The sequence below is a fragment of the Apium graveolens genome, chromosome 10 (genome assembly GCF_009905375.1).
Source record: "Apium graveolens cultivar Ventura chromosome 10, ASM990537v1, whole genome shotgun sequence".
Lineage (NCBI taxonomy): Eukaryota > Viridiplantae > Streptophyta > Magnoliopsida > Apiales > Apiaceae > Apium > Apium graveolens.
In genome coordinates this window covers 56,331,478-56,350,521 of record NC_133656.1, presented here as the reverse complement: position 1 = coordinate 56,350,521, position 19,044 = coordinate 56,331,478, and the positions used below count along the sequence as shown (strand labels likewise).

Below are 19,044 nucleotides of genomic sequence, written 5' to 3'. Positions count from 1 at the left end.
CCATACTTGATATTTAAATGCCAACTAGATTATTTACCTAAGAGTTTTGTAACGAGATGCTCATAGGTCCAATTTAGCGAAACATTATAGTTAACCCCATTAGAAATGCTCTTATCACCCAAGTAATTTTTAAATCTAAATCAAATTTTCTGAAATTTTAAAAATCCTAAAAAGTTCTATAAAATTCATATTAAATACACCTCAAGAATAATTTTCAAACTAAAATTATAATACATTCTTTAGCAAATATAAAATTGGATTTATTTCCCTATATGATGGTATCTTTTTATATTCTATAAATATGATTTCTCTTAGTTGTAGTGTCTTTATTTTCTTAAAAAACTTTTCCAGAAAAAAATAATTACAGGTTAAGAAATTTTTTATCAAATTTTTGAACAGGTGGGACCTGCGTCTTTATTTAATTTGACATTTGTTAATGGGCAAATAATATTTTTAAGAAAATAGATTGTTATATTTTTACGATCATGTAAATATTTTGTTATTGGTAAGAGAATATAATCTGGAATTTACAGATGCAAAATGATACCATCATTGCTATATATACAACTTTATTTTTGTAGGTGGACTCTCCTGGTGCATCGCCTGGTTAAGCATTCTTGGAGGTACGTTGTACTTTGCGATCTTTCCTTATCATTTTTAAACACATGTTGTTAGCCTTATTACTTTGTTCTCATGTATGTGTCATTCGCGTGTTTTTCGTTAAGGGTGCACTTGTGTATGATGTTAGTTATATGATTGAATTGAGAGATCGAAACATGTAATTCCCGAATTAAGTACATATCTGTTATGATATTATTTATTTTCTTAGTCGATTTAGTCTAGTTTTTCTTATAATTGCTTGGATTTGATGTTAGTGCTCTGATTGCATGTCAGAGTCTGAATTGGTGGAGACTGTTTTATCGGTTAAGGGGAATCAGTCCAATTGTAAGAATAAATTTTAGTTTTTGGATAAGTAATGAAAAAAATTAAGAAATGTGTGATTATCATCTTTTAAACAATTTTCCTCTCTAAATATAAAATTTTAATTTCTTATCAAAATAATTTCATAAGAAAAGATTTTCGACATAATTTAAATATAATCAGTGAGATAATTAATCACCTTTTTTACTCTAATTTCCTGAACATTGTAAACTTTATCATTTTAGGAGTTAGGCAGATTACTATTTCATCATTTATGTTCGGTGTATTTTCTGCACTTCTGCTGACTAGCTGGTTTTGTATATAAAAGTTTTATAATATTCTAATATAATCGATTTTCCATATTTTTGATAAGGCAGTGATATTCGTACAAGGCTTCCATGTTTATTGCAATATTGTACTTGTACAGCAACTTTTATATACATAAATTTTTCCTTGCAAGGTTTTGTATGGTTCACTAGGAAGCTTGTAGGTAAATTAGTGGTTATGAATTATGATAAGCTAAATTATTATTTTGTTCCGTAAACTTTACTTTATTTTATAATTTATTATAAAGTTGCAAAATTTTGGGGAATTAAGAAAAATTAGGCACATGATAATAATCAAAACATTTATTATTATTAAAATTATTATTATAGTTCATTAAAATAGATTAAAATAGTAAAATTTTGTTTTGCATTTATAAATACAGGCTAAAAAAGTGTGATTAGCTCTCTACCAATATTTTATGAACACCTCATTAATCACTAATACTACGGGTACACACTAGAAAATCTTTTATAAAATACAGTGTTTCGTGCTCCATCTACACCACCTTGGTAAAAGCAGAAGAGATTATAAAGTCCCCCAAGTAAAAATGTCAATCTTTCCTTTTGATTGTTGTATGACACACGAATATGCATGCATGTCTTCATCTAAAAATTGTTCAAATGCAGGTCACATTTAAACTGAGAAGGGAATATATATAAGTTTGATATGTCGGGCTATTTTGGTGGTAACAAAATGACAGAACTGAAAGTGCAGAAACAAGAGGTAGTGCAACATTATAATCTCTCTTGTGAGATTTTTCTTATTTTTCAGTTTCAGTTTATTATATTTAACTAAATTACCTTCAATGGAACGCCTTTCTTGCATGAGTTCTCCAACCTGTAACAATTGGGTACCTTATATATAATTATATTAAATGCAATACGATGGTACTTGTGTTTGTGTAAAGTTATTTACCGTACATCTCAGACTCTGAAGAAGTCCCCTGCATTTCTTCAAACTTATGATTGTCATAAACATGAGCTTCATATACATGAGGTTGAACCAGAGGTTGCCCAAATATGCGAGACTATATACGCAGCATTGCAACAAGGGTTTGGAGGTTCTAAGGACAAACCTATAATTGTACCTTCAACAGTTAGACCAAACTTTTTGGTTGCCGCTTTGGCATTTAGTCGACATCTTCATTATCACAAGGTTAGAGACATCTTTGTTTGTTTTTTCTTCTTAGTTTTCTATATATGTTATTGCAACAACAATTATTATAATTAAGCTACCAAATGAATTGTAGTTTCTTTTGTTATAGTTTTCTTGTAAAGGACATTACTCAATATAAAGAAATTAACTTTCAATTTTCAATTTGATAGGCGAGCATTTCTCGTTTTAAAAACTTCCATAAAATGGAGGTACCTGTTCTTTGTGAGTTCATTCAAACTGCAGACTTCCTGCAAGAGAAAACATTGATTGATTGCACGTGTGAAGCTTTGCTCAAAAAGATTCCGAGTAAACAGCCTGCTGAAGTATTTCTTAGCTCTGTGTGTTGGGCAGACGATCTTTCAAAGGTGTATTCTTATAATTACCAAGCCTTATAACTCACTCTTTCTTTCATGTTATGTGTGTGCTCTGTTAATTTGACTATGTTTTGTGCAGTCTGATGTTACAGAAATAATGGAGACAGTAACTAGAGTGTTCCAGGAAAACAATCCAAAGGATAAGGAACAGGGACACGAGAATATAAAGGTGAGCATCCTTTGTATTCCTTATCTGAAGAAGATACATTCAAGTTTATAATATTAAGTTCTCTGTTCCAACTTGGTTAGCACGTTCCTCGCCAGACAACTGCAATTGTACCAAAGCCCAAAAACTTTGAAGATACTCGTTCTATTAACCAACTTCTTCATTTCATTGATGGAGGGAATGGAGGTAATCTTTACTTGTTTGCTTCTTCCCTCGTTTACTGTTTCTTTATGCCAACCATTTCACTTGATTATAATATAGAAAATGTGACTCAAATCTTTACATTTCCCACATTCTTAATTTTACCTGTACCATGTAAAATTTGAACTAGTGTAGGTAAATATATATATATATATATATATATATATATATATTTATATATATTTGAAAACAAATCTATCTATGATAACGTTGTTAGACTGTGAAACTGACTGTGATGCACCGAGGTCAGTAAAAGCCACCATTCATTTTCTTCAGAATAATGTAGAAGGGTAGAACAGTGACAATCCCCGGCTAATTACATGTCCATTTTATATTAGGGCCCAATTTTTGACTTATTTATTAAGAATCATGAATTAATTAGATTTTAAAATCTGAAAATTACATTTAAAAATAGACCTAATAAATTATTTATTATATTTTCAATTATATAGTACTTGTGAAATTAACTCATAGGTTGGTTAATTTGACTGTTTAAAAATGAAAATGAACATTTAATATTTATATCAACATAAATAAATTTAGTTAAGTAACTCTATAAATCACATAATTCAGTATTTATATTTTTATTTTGACTAAATTCATTTTAAGTACTTTTGTAAACCATGTATTTCAATATATGTGTTCTTATTTTGAGTGGACGTTACCAAATTATACTAAAATTTGAAATTTTATAAAAATAGGGATTAATATATACATGAAAGTGAAAAGAAAAATTTTAATCGAAAATATTAGACGATCAAAGTTAAAGTAAAAATTTCAACACAAAAGGAATATTATATTAGAATTGCATGACTTTAGTCAGTCAAATACAAAAAATAAATTTCTACAGAAAATCAATATCATATTAGGATCGTGTGACCTAAATTACAAATCACAATTAATTTTTATTATTTTTATTTGAGAATGTTAGGTGTCCAAAAAAAAATTTCAAAAAATTTCCATACGTCAGAAAGTAGAATGGACCCTTTGTAAACATATTACGGACCCGATAAAAGTTTATGGAACCTAGGACTGCTGTACCCTCGTTAAAAGTTGGGGAACCTAGGAGTATATCATTTTCAATCTATCAATCAATCAGTTGTTGTTTGTTAATTCCTTGAAGAACTATTGTGAGCAATGGCTTTAGGATCTCTGGGCAGCGCTAATTTGTCTAGCTAATTAACCAGTAATGTCTTTGTTCACGCTAATAGAATTTGACCCCAAGGTGAATTAGTGACGATCTGCTGTATAGTTAAAATTTCATTTTAGAAAGATGCAAGGATTATTGTAGAAATAGAGTTTTTTGTGAATGCTTACACACTGAAATATAGTTGTACCATTTACTTACACAGATTCTAAGGGAGTCGGGTGTTCTAAGAAGAAAAAGAAGAAGAAAAACAAGGACGTCAAAAAGAATGCTCCTTCCCTATGTTCTGCTGCTGCGTCGTCTTCATCTAATTCCAACAAAGTCCATAACGAGATCAATGCCCACGTTATCCATTATTACTTTCTTAGTAGCATATTCCAAATATATATAGTTGGTTACCGCATACGTGATGTAAATTACTGCCCTAATATAAGATTTTGCAGGATACACATACTTCTGAAACTACTGCCCATGGCATTAACACTACTGCTTCTTTCTCAACAACTTTTGCTAATAAGTTGAAGCTACTGGACACTCGTGATGAGAGTTTCTGTTTTGAGGATGACGTTGACGATGTCGATTATGATCCTTCATTAAGTGAAGAGCTTGATAGGTGAGCATATTAATCTTTACAAGTCCCATTCTGTAAACATCGATTCACTACTACCTTTCAAGTTTATATGTTTGGGATTCCATTTTTTTTCCTTTATTGTATCTGAATTAACTTTAAATGCTTGAAATTCCATTTCTTCCTTCAACTACTTGTTCTACCTTTAAGAGCTTTATGTACATGGTTCAAGGCGCTAGTTACTTTATCACTGCTGAGAATCCATATAATCTTGCGGATAGGCCTTTGTTCATTTACATTCTAGAACAAGGCTTACAAATAATATAGCAGACCTTTTAAATCTAATCACTTTTCTCTTAAACCTATCTCATCACTTCCCTCTTAAACCTGCTTGCACATTCTTTTGATGACCTGGCTACTCCTACATTCAAATTTTTTCATATACTCAATTACTATCATCATCGAGACACATGAATTATAGAATAACATAACAGAAAGCTAAATATTATTTTAGTACTTGTTCGTTAGCTACTGAATAATATCTTCATGGCATCTATTTCTTTCTATGCACATTTGTTGCTAAAATACCTGCGCATCATTAATATTTCTGACTTCCGAAAAAATATTACTTTACTTCTTATGAACTTCATTACGTGATCATTTACTTTGGAAATTTGTTTACAACATACAACTGCTAGTTAAAATGTTTCCGATTGGTTTTGGAACAAGTTATAAAAAATCGAATACTTACGAAAGTAAAACGTAGCTTATAAATAAGAACAATGAAGAAAATCACACAAAATAAAGATTTACATGGTTTGGAAATTCCAAATCCTATATTTAACACTATTCACATAGGCTATACCTCTTACCACTCAACCCTCAGGAACTTGTACTTGACTGGTATTAATGTTAGGTCACACTTTCACTGTAGAGGGGGTGAATACAGTGTTTATTACAATCAAATCAAACTTCAAGAACTTATGTAACAGAAAACAAACTTTATTTAAACAATAAACTCTGTTACAATCTGGAACTGTTATCTCTCAGTGATGAACAAAATATCACGAGAGCTGCTAGGGTTATATTAAATAATATTCTCGATAATGATAACACTTATAGTGTAAACCCTATGTCTGTGTTTATATACTACACAGTTACAAGATAATCGCTAATTGATATGGAATATAATTCTGCTTCCTAAAATATATCAATCAGATATCTTCTATTCCAAGTATTCCATTCTTCACGGAATTCCTTCTTCATGCATATCTCTTCTTATGTTTATCTTGATCTTCTTAACTTTAATCAGCTACTGTCCTTATCTGATCGTCCTTCAGCACTTAAGTTCTGATATCTATCTCCTGATGCTTATCTCCTGATAACATAAGTACTGATATCCCTTAAGTTCTAACGTCCAGTATAAGTACTGATCAGTTAAGTACTGATTTGTTCTGTTCAAATAAGATCTGAAATCTAAACATAAAACATATTAGCCATGACATTATCAAATATATCTAACAATCTCCCCCAACTTGTAAATTAACAAAATATACAAGTTTAACAGATATTTGATGATGTCAAAAACATTAAGTACAAATGCATGAGAAATAGACAAGATAACTACAACTTACAGTCCTTAAAGTTTTTACCAATTCAACTTCTGATAACAACTTCAATCTGTATAAATATCAGAATTTAAGCAGTTGTAGATCTTCGACTTGGCTTCATCATTTTCTGATCTCTCTGATGTCAGGAGTTGTTCTGAGATAATTCTTCAACAAACATTTCTCAGCATATCTGAGTTCATCAATCATTCTCCGTTTGACATCTTTAAGCTCTGCAGTATCTTCACCAGTTTGAAATATTGCAGCTCTGAGATCATTAATCTTTGCTTTTATCAACTCCCGATCTAGTCTTATGACATAAGCTTTATTAGACTCTAGATTGAATTCAAGCCCCTTAATACCAAGATATGTTCTGATCTGTGCAGTATTAGGCTTCATATCAACAATATCACCATTGTGATTTCTGTACTTTGGAACATATCTGCTGTCAGACTTAACAGAATAAAGTCTTTTCTGTCTCTGAATCTGTTCCTTTAAGTAGTTTGCAGCAGTCTCTGTTATTCTGTCATCCACTTGAAGTAAGAATAATACATGCTCCAATTCTTCAAAATACTTCAATGGAATGGCATTTTGTCTTATATGATAAACCCTACCATCTGTCATGAAATACAACATGATGTATTCTTTCAAGAAGGTATGGTAAACCATCTGTACAGATTCTAGTTGATTTAATCTCTCAGGAGTTGCTCCAATACCTGGTTCACTCAAGGAAGTTGGATCATCGGTAGTGTTGTGTACTCTTCTTTCATCAGCACTTCCCAATCCAGTTTTATCTCTAGCTTCCTTTCCAGTAACTACTCTTGCTTCAAAACCACTTGAAGTAGCCTTCAAAGATTGAGTCTGTTTTGCTTTAGTGAATCCTGGTAGGAGTGTTTTAGATTTATTTTCTGATATCAAGTTAACTTGAGCACTGTCAGAGGTTACTTGCTTCTTCTGAATATCAGAACTTATAATTTCTTGACTCTGAACAACTTGAGCCATGTCAGAGGTTGTTTTAAGAACTTTTCTTGAAGTCAGAGCAAGATTATCTTTTCCATCAGTAATTTCTTCTTCCTCAGGAGGTACATAAGGCTTGATAGGTTCACCAACCTTTTCTTTACCCTTGGATCTTGGATCTATCTGTGGTTGTGATCTAGCCAAAGTTTCTTCAGTATGTATCCTTTCTTTGATCACAATGCCTTTAGGTTTTGGAAGTAACTTTTTACCAGAAGCTTCAGATTTAGATGTGACTTTCTCTGATTTAAGTCTGGCTTCTTCTTCCTTTAAACTTTCCAAGTCCATCCCTGGATTTTCTTGAAGAAATAACTGTCTTGACATTTCCTCATCAAGATCTAGAAGTTCATCAGAACTTATCCTTTTACCAGCAGCAGAACTTATTCTTTTCCCAGTATCAGAACTTGTTCTGTGACTAGCTTGTCTTGATGTAAACCTTCTACCTTGACTATGACCACCACCCATTCCAGAGTTTCCTTGGTCATCTTTTCCATCATCCTTTCCTTGCAGTGACTTGTTGGTTTTGCATTTGGACTTAATTACCTTCTCCCCCTTTTTGGCATCAGCAGGTAATAAAAGAGAGATAAGTAGTTCCACTGAGGTCTGGATTTCAGTAAGTTGCGATTGCTGAGAAGCTTGATTTGTCAGAATTTGATCAATCTGAGCTTGTTGCTTCTCTTGAGTTTTCTCAATATAAGCAACCCTGTCAATGGTAGGTTGGAAGAACTTTTTCTTATCAAGTTTCCAAACTTGTTCCTGTTTAATAAAGTTCTCCTGAATCTTGTGTAGCTCTGCATGAGTGTTGGAATGAAGACCTTGTAGATGTTTAGTACTCAATGCAGTGACTCTAAGCTGGATTTTAAAATCATCAGAATGTAACATTTCATCAGCTTTAGTCAAGTGCTCAGCAAGATGTAAAGCATTTGGAACACATAAAACTGAGTTCCATTCCTTAGTCCACTCCTGACCTGCAGGAGTTTCACTCCAAGGTACTGGTGCATCCCTGATAACAAACTCCTTTAGCAGTTCAGACTTAGGAAGAGTCAGTGGAGGAGTATGTCCTGAAGGACCTGCTTCATCAGCATCTACAGTTGTAGCAGCTTCACCAGTATCTCCAACATTTGCAGCATCAGAACTTAAAGAATCAGTATCTTCTGATAAGACAACTGTATGAGTAGCAATGGAGGCTTCAACATCCTCTAATTGCTGATCTGATACTAAGTTCTGATCAACAGCCATATCCTGATGCTCACCTAAAATCTGATCATCATCTTGATGCAGAGAAGGTGTTAGTGATAACTCAGGAGTTTGAACAGCATCAGTAACAGGTGTTGTGGAAGGATTATTTGTTGTTGGAGCTTCTAAGAGAAGTATTTCAGGCACAACCAAGTTCTGAATATCAATTTCAGCACTTGTGCCTGGATCAACAAGAGATATAGAAGGTGAATTAGCCTTGTCAGATACAGGTTCCTGAGATGGAGTTGATGGAGAAGAAGTGACTGGAGCAAATTCCTTGTCTTGTGAGATCAGAGATTCCTGATCCCCTTCCTTAGCTGCTTCCTCCTCATCATCTGAAACTGGCCTCTGTGCCCTCTGTTTCTTGTACTTCCTTGTTGATTTGGATTCCTTGGGAGTTGCAGGAACCGTCATACGTCTAAGCCTCTTGAGAAGCCTAGAACCCCCAATTGCAGAATCCTTCTGAGAAGTTGCCTTCTCAGCTTCATCTATCATAGGTTCTGAAGAGGGAATCTGATCCTCAGAATCTGATTCATCTCTCAAAGTAATCCTCCTCTTCTTCTGAGATGTTTGAGGAACAGTCTTTGTTCTCTTTGGCTTAGAGGATGTAGGCTTCACAGTAGGTGCTGAAGAAGAAGGTTGAGCAGTCTGTGAAGTGGAGAGATTGAATTTGAGATAAGTTCTGAGGGTAGGTTGAGTAGAATGAGAGGTAGGGACTGAGGTTGATGGATTTTGGTTATGGTGAGTTGGTTGAACATTTGAGTAAACAGATTTGTAAGTAGCAGGATCAGCATTTACCAGAATCTGTTTCACAGACTGAGGAATCTGTAATTGTCTCACCATTGATTTCTTTATGTCAGCATTTATCAGGTCGTTAAAGTACCTTTTTGCAACCTTAAAAGGTGGGGTTTGAGTGCTGACTAACTGGGGTTCAGCAGTACAATACGTATAAATAAGTTGACAGAATCTAGCAAAATAAACAACATCTCGATCCTCTGTCATCCTATCCCCAATAAAACCAATTATTCCAGTTGCAAAATCAAAATGAGTTTGATGGATAATAGCATACCCGATGTGCTGACTCAGAATTGGGATGACATCAAAATTTGAACACTTGTTGCCAAAAGCCTTGGTGATGCAATCGAAGAAGAAACTCCATTCTCTTCTGATATTAGCCCGTTTCAACTGTCCAAGTTTCGTCAGACTCTTTTCATATCCCAAATCAGTCATTAACCCCCGAAGTTCTGATTCCTCTGGTATAGAGAAGGTACAATCTTCTGGAAGATGTAATGCTCTTCGTACTGTACCAGGAGTGACTACATAGGATGAGTCACCCACTTGGAAGATAATACTGGGAGTTCCTCGTTTACCACCATCATCATAAACTCCAGTCCTCCAGAACCGCAGAACTTGTTGACTTGAAAATAATTCAGGCTGAGTTAAGGCGTACCCAACCTCACTATGTGCAAGAAGATCTTGCACAAAATGCAATTCAGATGGAGCTTCAGCATGATCAAGAATTGCAGCATAGTTGTTTGGAACAAACTTTGCTCCATCAATGATTAAATCCTTTGGTGCCATGTGAAAAAATATTGAAATTCAAGTATGCCTGTTAGGTGTGTGAGATACTGTCTGTATGAAAAACCAACGTGAGAAAGAATGAGAAAGAGAGTAAAAGTAAGAAGAGAGATAAAGTATAAAGAAAGTAAAAGATTAAAGAAATCTTCTCTCTGTTGTTCTTATACTCTAAAAAAGAATGTTACCGTTGGACACCTGTCAGACATGCAGTAATAACGGGTAGTTACTGGGCTCGAGAAAACAGGAATGATTACTTATCCAGTTGCCTTGTTTCAAGGAAAAACCATTTCAGTTATCAAGAGACACAGGTTTAATTCAAAATTGAAACCGTTAGCACTGATTGAATTGTTTTTCACTGCAACATTAATATTCTGAAAATGAATCATGTTAAAAATGACCGAGATAATTTCGATGAATAAGTGCTGACAAAGAATCAGAACTTAAATAAAGACAAAATTTAAATGGTCATCAGAATATCAAGCAGGATTTAACAACACAGATAAAATAACTCAGAGACAAAATCTTGAAGTAAAAACAGTTTTCATTAATATATCAAGTCAATACATATATGAAATAGAAATTACATCAATACAAGATTTTCCCTAAGCTTCTAATCCTAACGTCAACAGCTTTAGTCTTAGCTAAGAAGCCTGACAAAGCTGAGGATGAGGAAGAACAGGAAGAAGACGAGATTAAGTCATCCTCCTCTTCCTATCTTCGACAAACAAGATAGCGAGTCGAATGATTCGCTCTTGCTGACGGATAGCTTCCCGCCTTTCCTCCTCCAGGCGCTCCAGATGGCGATGGTAATCCATCTCGAAGAATAGAAGGTGAGCCAGCACCTCCTGTGGGACAGAGTCCCAGATCTCCTCAGGAATGGCTGTTATATGCCACTCCTGCTGCCACTCGGCACAACTGAGCTCCATTGTGAAGGTTTGTGTGTTCAAAAACATGTTGTATCGAACCATTGTGTTTTTGACAGAAGAAGGAGGATAAGTGTGTGAGAAGAATGTGATGGAAAGACTGATGTGAAGTGGTTGCATATATAGGCAAGAGAATGCCAAGAGACACAAAGATATTGAATGCAGACAGGTAGAATTAATTCTACCTCGTCTCCCTAGACCTTGAAAAAGAATAACAGTCATTGGAAAAGGAATGTGCACATGTAACAAGAGTGAACTGTTCAAGGACGAGTGCTATTATGTTTTAACCATAGACTATTAATCTTCCACTTCAACATTTCGAAATTAATCTGAGACTGTTACCAAATTTTACTTACAGATAAGTCAAGTAAAGGGTTAGACTGAAAAATCAGAACTTAGACCTATACCAGAACTTAACAGTCATCAGAACATAATGTCTTAACTCGAACAAGAAATATCTATCTTAGTAAATACTCATACAAGTTCTTAGTTATGAACGTCAGAACTTAATCATCAGAACGTGTAACTAGAAAAGAAATTGGCAGCTACCACTTGTGCTTTTCCTGTCAATTTTACAACCTGCAAAATCTGCATCTGAGTAACCTATTAATTTAAAATCTGATTCTCTAGGATACCATAATCCTAGATCAGCTGTTCCTTTAAGATACTTAAAGATTCTTTTTACAGCTGTTAAGTGAGGTTCTCTTGGATCTGCTTGAAATCTTGCACAAAGACAGGTAGCAAACATGATATCTGGTCTACTAGCAGTTAGATAGAGAAGTGAGCCAATCATACCTCTGTAATCAGTAATATCTACTGAATTACCAGTATCCTTATCCAGTTTTGTTGCAGTGGCCATGGGAGTGGATGCACTTGAACAGTCTTGCATTCCAAATTTTTTCAGCAAGTTTCTGGTGTACTTAGATTGACAAATAAAAGTTCCTTCTTCACTCTGCTTGACTTGAAGGCCCAGAAAATAACTAAGTTCTCCCATCATACTCATCTGATATCTTGACTGCATTAGGTTGGCAAACTTTTTGCAAAGTTTGTCATTTGGAGACCCAAAAATAATATCATCAACATAAATCTGGATCAAAAGTAAGTCCTTGCCATGGTTGAGATAGAACAATGTTTTGTCAATAGTTCCTCTGTTGAATCCACTTTCTAGAAGAAACTGAGCTAAAGTTTCATACCATGCTCTAGGAGCTTGCTTAAGTCCATAAAGTGCTTTATCAAGCCTGTAGACATAATCTGGATGTTTGGAATCTACAAAGCCTGGAGGTTGTTCAACATATACTTCCTCTTCCAATTCTCCATTGAGAAAAGCACTTTTCACATCCATTTGAAAGACAGTAAACTTTTTGTGAGCAGCATAAGCCATGAATATCCTTATGGCTTCTAACCTAGCAACTGGAGCAAATGTTTCATCATAGTCAATTCCCTCCTGTTGAGAATATCCTTTTGCAACCAGCCTTGCCTTGTTCCTCACAATTATGCCATCACTGTCAGTTTTGTTTCTGAATACCCACTTTGTACCAACAACCGATCTATTCTTGGGTCTTGGCACTAAGGTCCAGACTTTGTTTCTTTCAAATTCATTCAACTCTTCCTGCATTGCTTGCACCCAATCAGCATCTTGAAGAGCTTCTTCCACTTTCTTTGGCTGAGACTGAGAGAGAAAAGAATTGTAAAGACATTCATTCGAAGTACCTGTTCTAGTTCTGACACCTGCCTCAGGATTTCCAATTATTAAATCAGGTGTATGTGATTTTGTCCACTTCCTTGCAGATGGAAGATTTTCTCTAGAACTGGATGCTCCCCCATGATTCATGCTGTCTTCGGTTTCATTTTCTGATGCTCCCCCTGAAACTATGCTCTCTAAGTTGGATCCTTCAGTATTTAGATTTTCAGCACTGTCAGTACTTGGCTTATCAGAACTTGACGAATCAGAATTTGAAGAGCCAGATGTATGTTCTGATGCTTCTTGAGATGTGATAATATCTTGAGTATGCTCCCCCTGCATTGGTGCATCTTCCTTTGACGTAGTCACCACAGTTTCAATAACATCAGAGTTTAATCCATCAGAATTTACAGTATCAGGAGTTAGACTGTCAGGACTTGAGGTATCAGAATATGAATCTTCATTTTCAAATCTCAGCTTATCATGATCAATGCAATCTTCAAGTCCAGTGATCTTCTTGTCATCAAAAGAGACATTGATAGATTCCATGACCACTTTTGTTCTCAAATTATAGACTCTGAAGGCTTTTGTAGAAAGTGGATATCCTACAAAGATTCCCTCATCAGCTTTTAGATCAAACTTGGATAGCTGTTCAGGATGAGTCTTGAGAACAAAACACTTACATCCAAATACATGAAAGTATTTGAGATTTGGCTTTTTGTTCTTCACCATCTCATATGGTGTTTTTCCATGCTTGTTAATGAGTGTTGCATTTTGAGTAAAACAAGCAGTCTGCACAGCTTCAGCCCAGAAATAGGTTGGAAGCTTTGCTTCTTCAAGCATTGTTCGTGCAGCTTCAATTAGAGTTCTATTCTTCCTTTCAACAACTCCATTTTGCTGTGGAGTTTCAGGAGCAGAAAATTCCTGCTTTATTCCATGATTTTTGCAGAACTCTTCCATTATCAAATTCTTGAATTCAGTGCCATTATCACTCCTCAAAATTTTCACAGAATCTTTGATCAATTTATCCAGATGTTTGACATGATCAATCAGGATAGATGCAGTTTCACTTTTTTTGTGCAAGAAATACACCCATGTGTATCTGGTGAACTCATCTACTATGACCAACGCATATTTCTTCTTTGCAATAGACATGACATTCACTGGACCAAATAGATCAACATGAAGTAGATAATAAGGCTCAAGAATTGATGATTCAGTCTTGCTCTTGAACGAAGATTTTCTTTGTTTAGCCTTCTGACATGAGTCACAAAGACCATCAGGAACAAACACTGATTTTGGCAGTCCTCTCACAAGATCTTTCTTGATCAGTTCATTTATCTTGTTGAAGTTTAAATGAGAGAGTTTCTTGTGCCAATTCCAGCTTTCTTCAGTTGAGGCTCTACTCACTAAACAGATTGCAGAACCATCAGAACTTGTTGAAAGCTTAGCTTCATAAATGTTACCACGCCTGAATCCCTTCAGAACAATTTTTCCTTTAGATTTACTAACTATTTCACAATGTTCTGCAAAGAAATCAACATGATAACCTCTGTCACAGATTTGACTTATACTCAGTAAGTTGTGTTTAAGTCCTGAGACCAGAGCTACATCTTTAATAATGACATTCCCAAGATTGATATTGCCATATCCCAAAGTTTTTCCAATGTTGCCATCTCCATAAGAAACACTTGGGCCAGCTTTCTCCACAAAGTCTGATAGCAGGGCCTTATTTCCAGTCATATGTCCTGAACATCCACTGTCCAGAACTAAAATATTTTTCCTGTTGCCCTGCAATCAAAAAGACCACTAATTATTAGTTTTAAGGACCCAGACTTGCTTGATCCTTTGGCCTTTTTAGGTTTGTTAACATTTGCAGCGGATTTAACATCAGATTTTATGTTAACAGTTTTCTTATCAGAACTTATACTAGAAGGAACAACAGAAACTTTCTTTAAAGAAGGTTTTATTTGATAATAATCATAGTACAAACTATGATATTCCTCACAAGTATAAATGGAATGCCATAAACTACCACAATGAAAACAAGGATTTTGTGGTTTGTATCTAACAGACTGACTCTTAACTCCTGACTTTGTAGATAAGAAGTTAATATTCTTATTCTTCCTGCAAAAAGAAGCCAGATGGTTAGAACTTCCACAGTTATGACATGCTTTCCTAGGAGCATCAGGAACAGATTTATAGTTATTGCTTTTATTCACACCTTCCTTTCCATTCCTGTTTTTCCTAGGTGATTTTACCTTGTTTGCATTCTTAACATCTTTCAGCTTATGCTTAAGCTGCTTCTTTGTCATTAAGCCTATGTTAACTTCAGCTGTCTTTTCCTGTTTTAGTTTGTCAGAAGCTAATTCCTTTTTAACTTCTGATTTCTCATTTTCGGATTTTTCAGTTACAAACTTAACAGGTTTTAACTTCGGCTTTTGCTTATCAACAGGCTTAATTTCTACAGTTCCTTTTTTATTTTCTCCATAGCCTAAGCCCTCTTTCCAGTTTCCACTGCTTAGCAAATTTTGAGTTGTTTTGCCAGAGTTAGTCCAAGTTCTGATAATCTCTCTCTCCTTTTCTAACTCAGTTTTTAGAGATTCATTCATTTTTAGCACTTCATCCCTAACATAAAAAGCATCATCTCTATCCTGCTGAGTTTGATGAAACATGACTAACTCTTTTTCTAAGAAATTATTTCTTTTCCTAAAAGCAAGATTTTCAGAAGTTAATCTTTCACATGTTAAAGTTTGATCTCTATAACTAACAAACATGGTTTTAAGATATCTTCTCAACTCATTAATATCATCAGTATGAAAAGCATAAGTAGTCTGAGGTACCTTTGTTTCAGCAGCTTCAGAACTGCTCTCAGAACTTGATTTATCAGCATTTGCCATCAATGCATAGTTCTCCTCACTTTCAGAGTCTGAGGTGTCTGTCCAGCTTTTCTGCTTTGTGACAAGAGCTTTGCCTTTGTCATTCTTGGTCTTCTTGCAATCAGGAGATATGTGGCCTTTCTCACCACAATTATAACATTTAACATTAGCGTAGTCTCCTCTGTCAGACTTTCCTCCTCTTCCTTCAGATCTTCTGAAATTCTTCTTATCAGAACTTATGCCTTTCCTGGAAAACTTCTTTCCCTTCCTGAACTTCCTGTATGCAATCTTTGTGATTCCTTTCACCATAAGAGCACACAGCTTCATCATCTCCTCATCAGCATCAGTTTCAGGCAAGCTTTCAGAATCTGAGTCATCATCACTCTCAGAACTTGATGACTCAGTATCAGATTTTATGATAAGAGCTTTACCCTTATCTTTCTTTGAGGAAGGTGGTTTGGGGGATTCCTCTTCAACCTTGAGAGCAACTGTCCTTGACTTTCCTCCTTTCCTCTTGCTTCTTTGTTCCATCTCAAGTTCATGAGTCTTGAGCATTCCATAGATTTCATCAAGAGTTGTTTCATCAAGATTGTAGTTGTCTCTTATTGTTGTTGCCTTCAAATCCCAACATTCAGGAAGAGCTAACAGGAATTTGAGGTTTGTATCTTCAAGATCATACTCCTTATTTACTAATGACAAGTCATTCAAGAGTTTGACAAATCTATCATATACATCAGTCAATGACTCATTAGTCCTAGAGTCAAAGTGTTCATACTCTTGAGTGAGTATTATCTTCCTGTTCTTCTTAACTGTTTCAGTTCCTTGACACCTTGTCTCCAGTGCATCCCATATCTCCTTAGCAGTCTTGCAGTTGATTACCCTGTTTGACATTACATTATCAATGGCACTATGCAATAAGTGACGTACCTTGGCATCCTTAGCAATAGATGCTATATCTTCAGCAGTGTAATCATTCTTTTCCTTTGGTACGGTCATTGCTGCTTCACCTGCAACTACAACAGCGAGCTTGGTAGGTTTGTGAGGCCCTTCCTTGATTCTATCAAGGTATTCTGGATCTGTTGCTTCCAGAAACATGGTCATCCTTACCTTCCATATGGGATATTCAGATGGTCTCAATATGGGAATTCTGATAGTCTCATATCGACTCTGAGTTGATGTCTTTGATGATTCCTCAGTTTTGGTAGGCTTAGTTAGAGTTTCTGTGTCAGACATGATTGTGTTTGGATCTTTAACTGTATGTGTGTTAACAGATAGCTCTGATACCACTTGTTAGGTCACACTTTCACTGTAGAGGGGGTGAATACAGTGTTTATTACAATCAAATCAAACTTCAAGAACTTATGTAATAGAAAACAAACTTTATTTAAACAATAAACTCTGTTACAATCTGGAACTGTTATCTCTCAGTGATGAACAAAATATCACGAGAGCTGCTAGGGTTATATTAAATAATATTCTCGATAATGATAACACTTATAGTGTAAACCCTATGTCTGTGTTTATATACTACACAGTTACAAGATAATCGCTAATTGATATGGAATATAATTCTGCTTCCTAAAATATATCAATCAGATATCTTCTATTCCAAGTATTCCATTCTTCACGGAATTCCTTCTTCATGCATATCTCTTCTTATGTTTATCTTGATCTTCTTAACTTTAATCAGCTACTGTCCTTATCTGATCGTCCTTCAACACTTAAGTTCTGATATCTATCTCCTGATGCTTATCTCCTGATAACATAAGTACTGATATCCCTTAAGTTCTGACGTCCAGTATAAGTACTGATCAGTTAAGTACTGATTTGTTCTGTTCAAATAAGATCTGAAATCTAAACATAAAACATATTAGCCATGACATTATCAAATATATCTAACAATTAACATTAAGGAAAAGGTTCTTGACAAGGAATTTAGCCATTGACCTAGTTTTTTACGGACAAGTTAATATTTATTCAATGTACTATGATGCATAATTGTGTATATTTGTTCAAATATCACAGCTCTTTTTCATATTGTATTGCACATTAATCAACAATCAGGCTCTGCACTAAGCCTTCCTGTTTTGACAGCATTCTTAAAGATTAGTTCTTAAGAAAAAAGTAAAAAATATTAAATTACTCTGGACTATATCTAGTGACAAATCTTATATCAATAATAATCATATTTCTTTCGTAAGATGTTAAGATCATAACTAATTACTTACTTCCAAACCCCCCAGTTGGAGTATGACTCATTATCTACAGACCCTGATTTAATCTAGGAAAAAGCCAGTTTAGATATCCCACGCATTGCATGAATGCCTTCATACAAGGAATAGAAAGCGCTTGCTCATAAATTGTTTCCCTGATGTAACTGCATTTTCTTATAAAACTTACACTTAGAAGATATGCAAGAAATTTATTTTTTCTGTCATGTTTGTAAGTGTTCTAAGTTTAACTCTCTCAAGATGGCCATTATGTCATTATGTGTCATGTTCTCATTATTTCTGCAAATAAGACCTTTTTTTATAATAACACATGCACATGTCCTGTTCTAATTCTCGTTCTTATTTAAAGTATCATTTGCATTCCCTTCCTCACATAATTTGTAGTGTGCTTTTAGCAAGATCAGTTTGGTCAGCTAAGGATGAATTTGTATTTGATCCATAATTTTGTGGCTGTAAAAATCACACTTTAAGAGCTAAACCCTGCTTCTGCTCCTCGGTAGTATTCATGTAAGAAGTTTAAATATTTGAGCCCGTTCAGTATGGTATACTTGTTTTCACACTATCATGTGAGCTTTTGTTTTTTAGTGCTTCACATGCTCGTCATAGTGAATTCAGTATTGAACTGTGTTTTATCAACATTGTACGTTCCTTGGTTATTCAATGGGATATCGGACTTCGTCACTACCCTGGATTTGAGATAAGTAGGGAGGTGGCTGTAGTCGTTGGAATGACAATAGATTATTTCTTTTTCACTTCATATTTATTTGCACTGCTTAATTCTTCCTTTCTTTATGCAGGGAAGTAGAGGATTTTGCTCGAAGATTAAAAAAAAAAACGCCTGTCATATACTTTGACTCTTCAAGTCAAGAACTAGACTTACTTCAAGTATCACCTAAAGGAAAAGGATCCCAGATGAAAGGTAAAAATATAAGTTCTGCTCTTTAGAAAGTCTAGTATTGTTTTGGAAAAAAACAATTAAGCTAAGTTAGGCTAAATATTAAACTATTTAAGTTTTGATATTTGTTACCTTTTCCAT

General features: G+C 34.7%; 1 protein-coding gene across 1 annotated transcript; it reads left to right on the top strand.

Moving 5' to 3' along the window:
- Positions 1-1,914: 1,914 nt before the first annotated feature.
- On the top strand, positions 1,915-4,908 carry LOC141690593 (SKP1-like protein 21). The gene is made up of 7 exons (XM_074495380.1): positions 1,915-1,971; positions 2,176-2,403; positions 2,574-2,768; positions 2,857-2,946; positions 3,027-3,129; positions 4,497-4,636; positions 4,735-4,908. Exons 1-7 carry the CDS (start codon positions 1,915-1,917, stop codon positions 4,906-4,908), a joined length of 987 nt encoding a protein of 328 aa, XP_074351481.1.
- The last annotated feature ends 14,136 nt before the right edge of the window (positions 4,909-19,044 follow it).

Excerpts from the sequence above, each read along its gene's own strand:
- LOC141690593 (XM_074495380.1), top strand. The coding sequence starts at position 1,915 with ATGTCGGGCTATTTTGGTGGTAACAAAATGACAGAACTGAAAGTGCAG. Across the intron at positions 1,972-2,175 it reads TGAAAGTGCAGAAACAAGAG|ACTCTGAAGAAGTCCCCTGC; the intron begins GTAGTGCAACAT and ends CGTACATCTCAG. Across the intron at positions 3,130-4,496 it reads CATTGATGGAGGGAATGGAG|ATTCTAAGGGAGTCGGGTGT; the intron begins GTAATCTTTACT and ends TTACTTACACAG.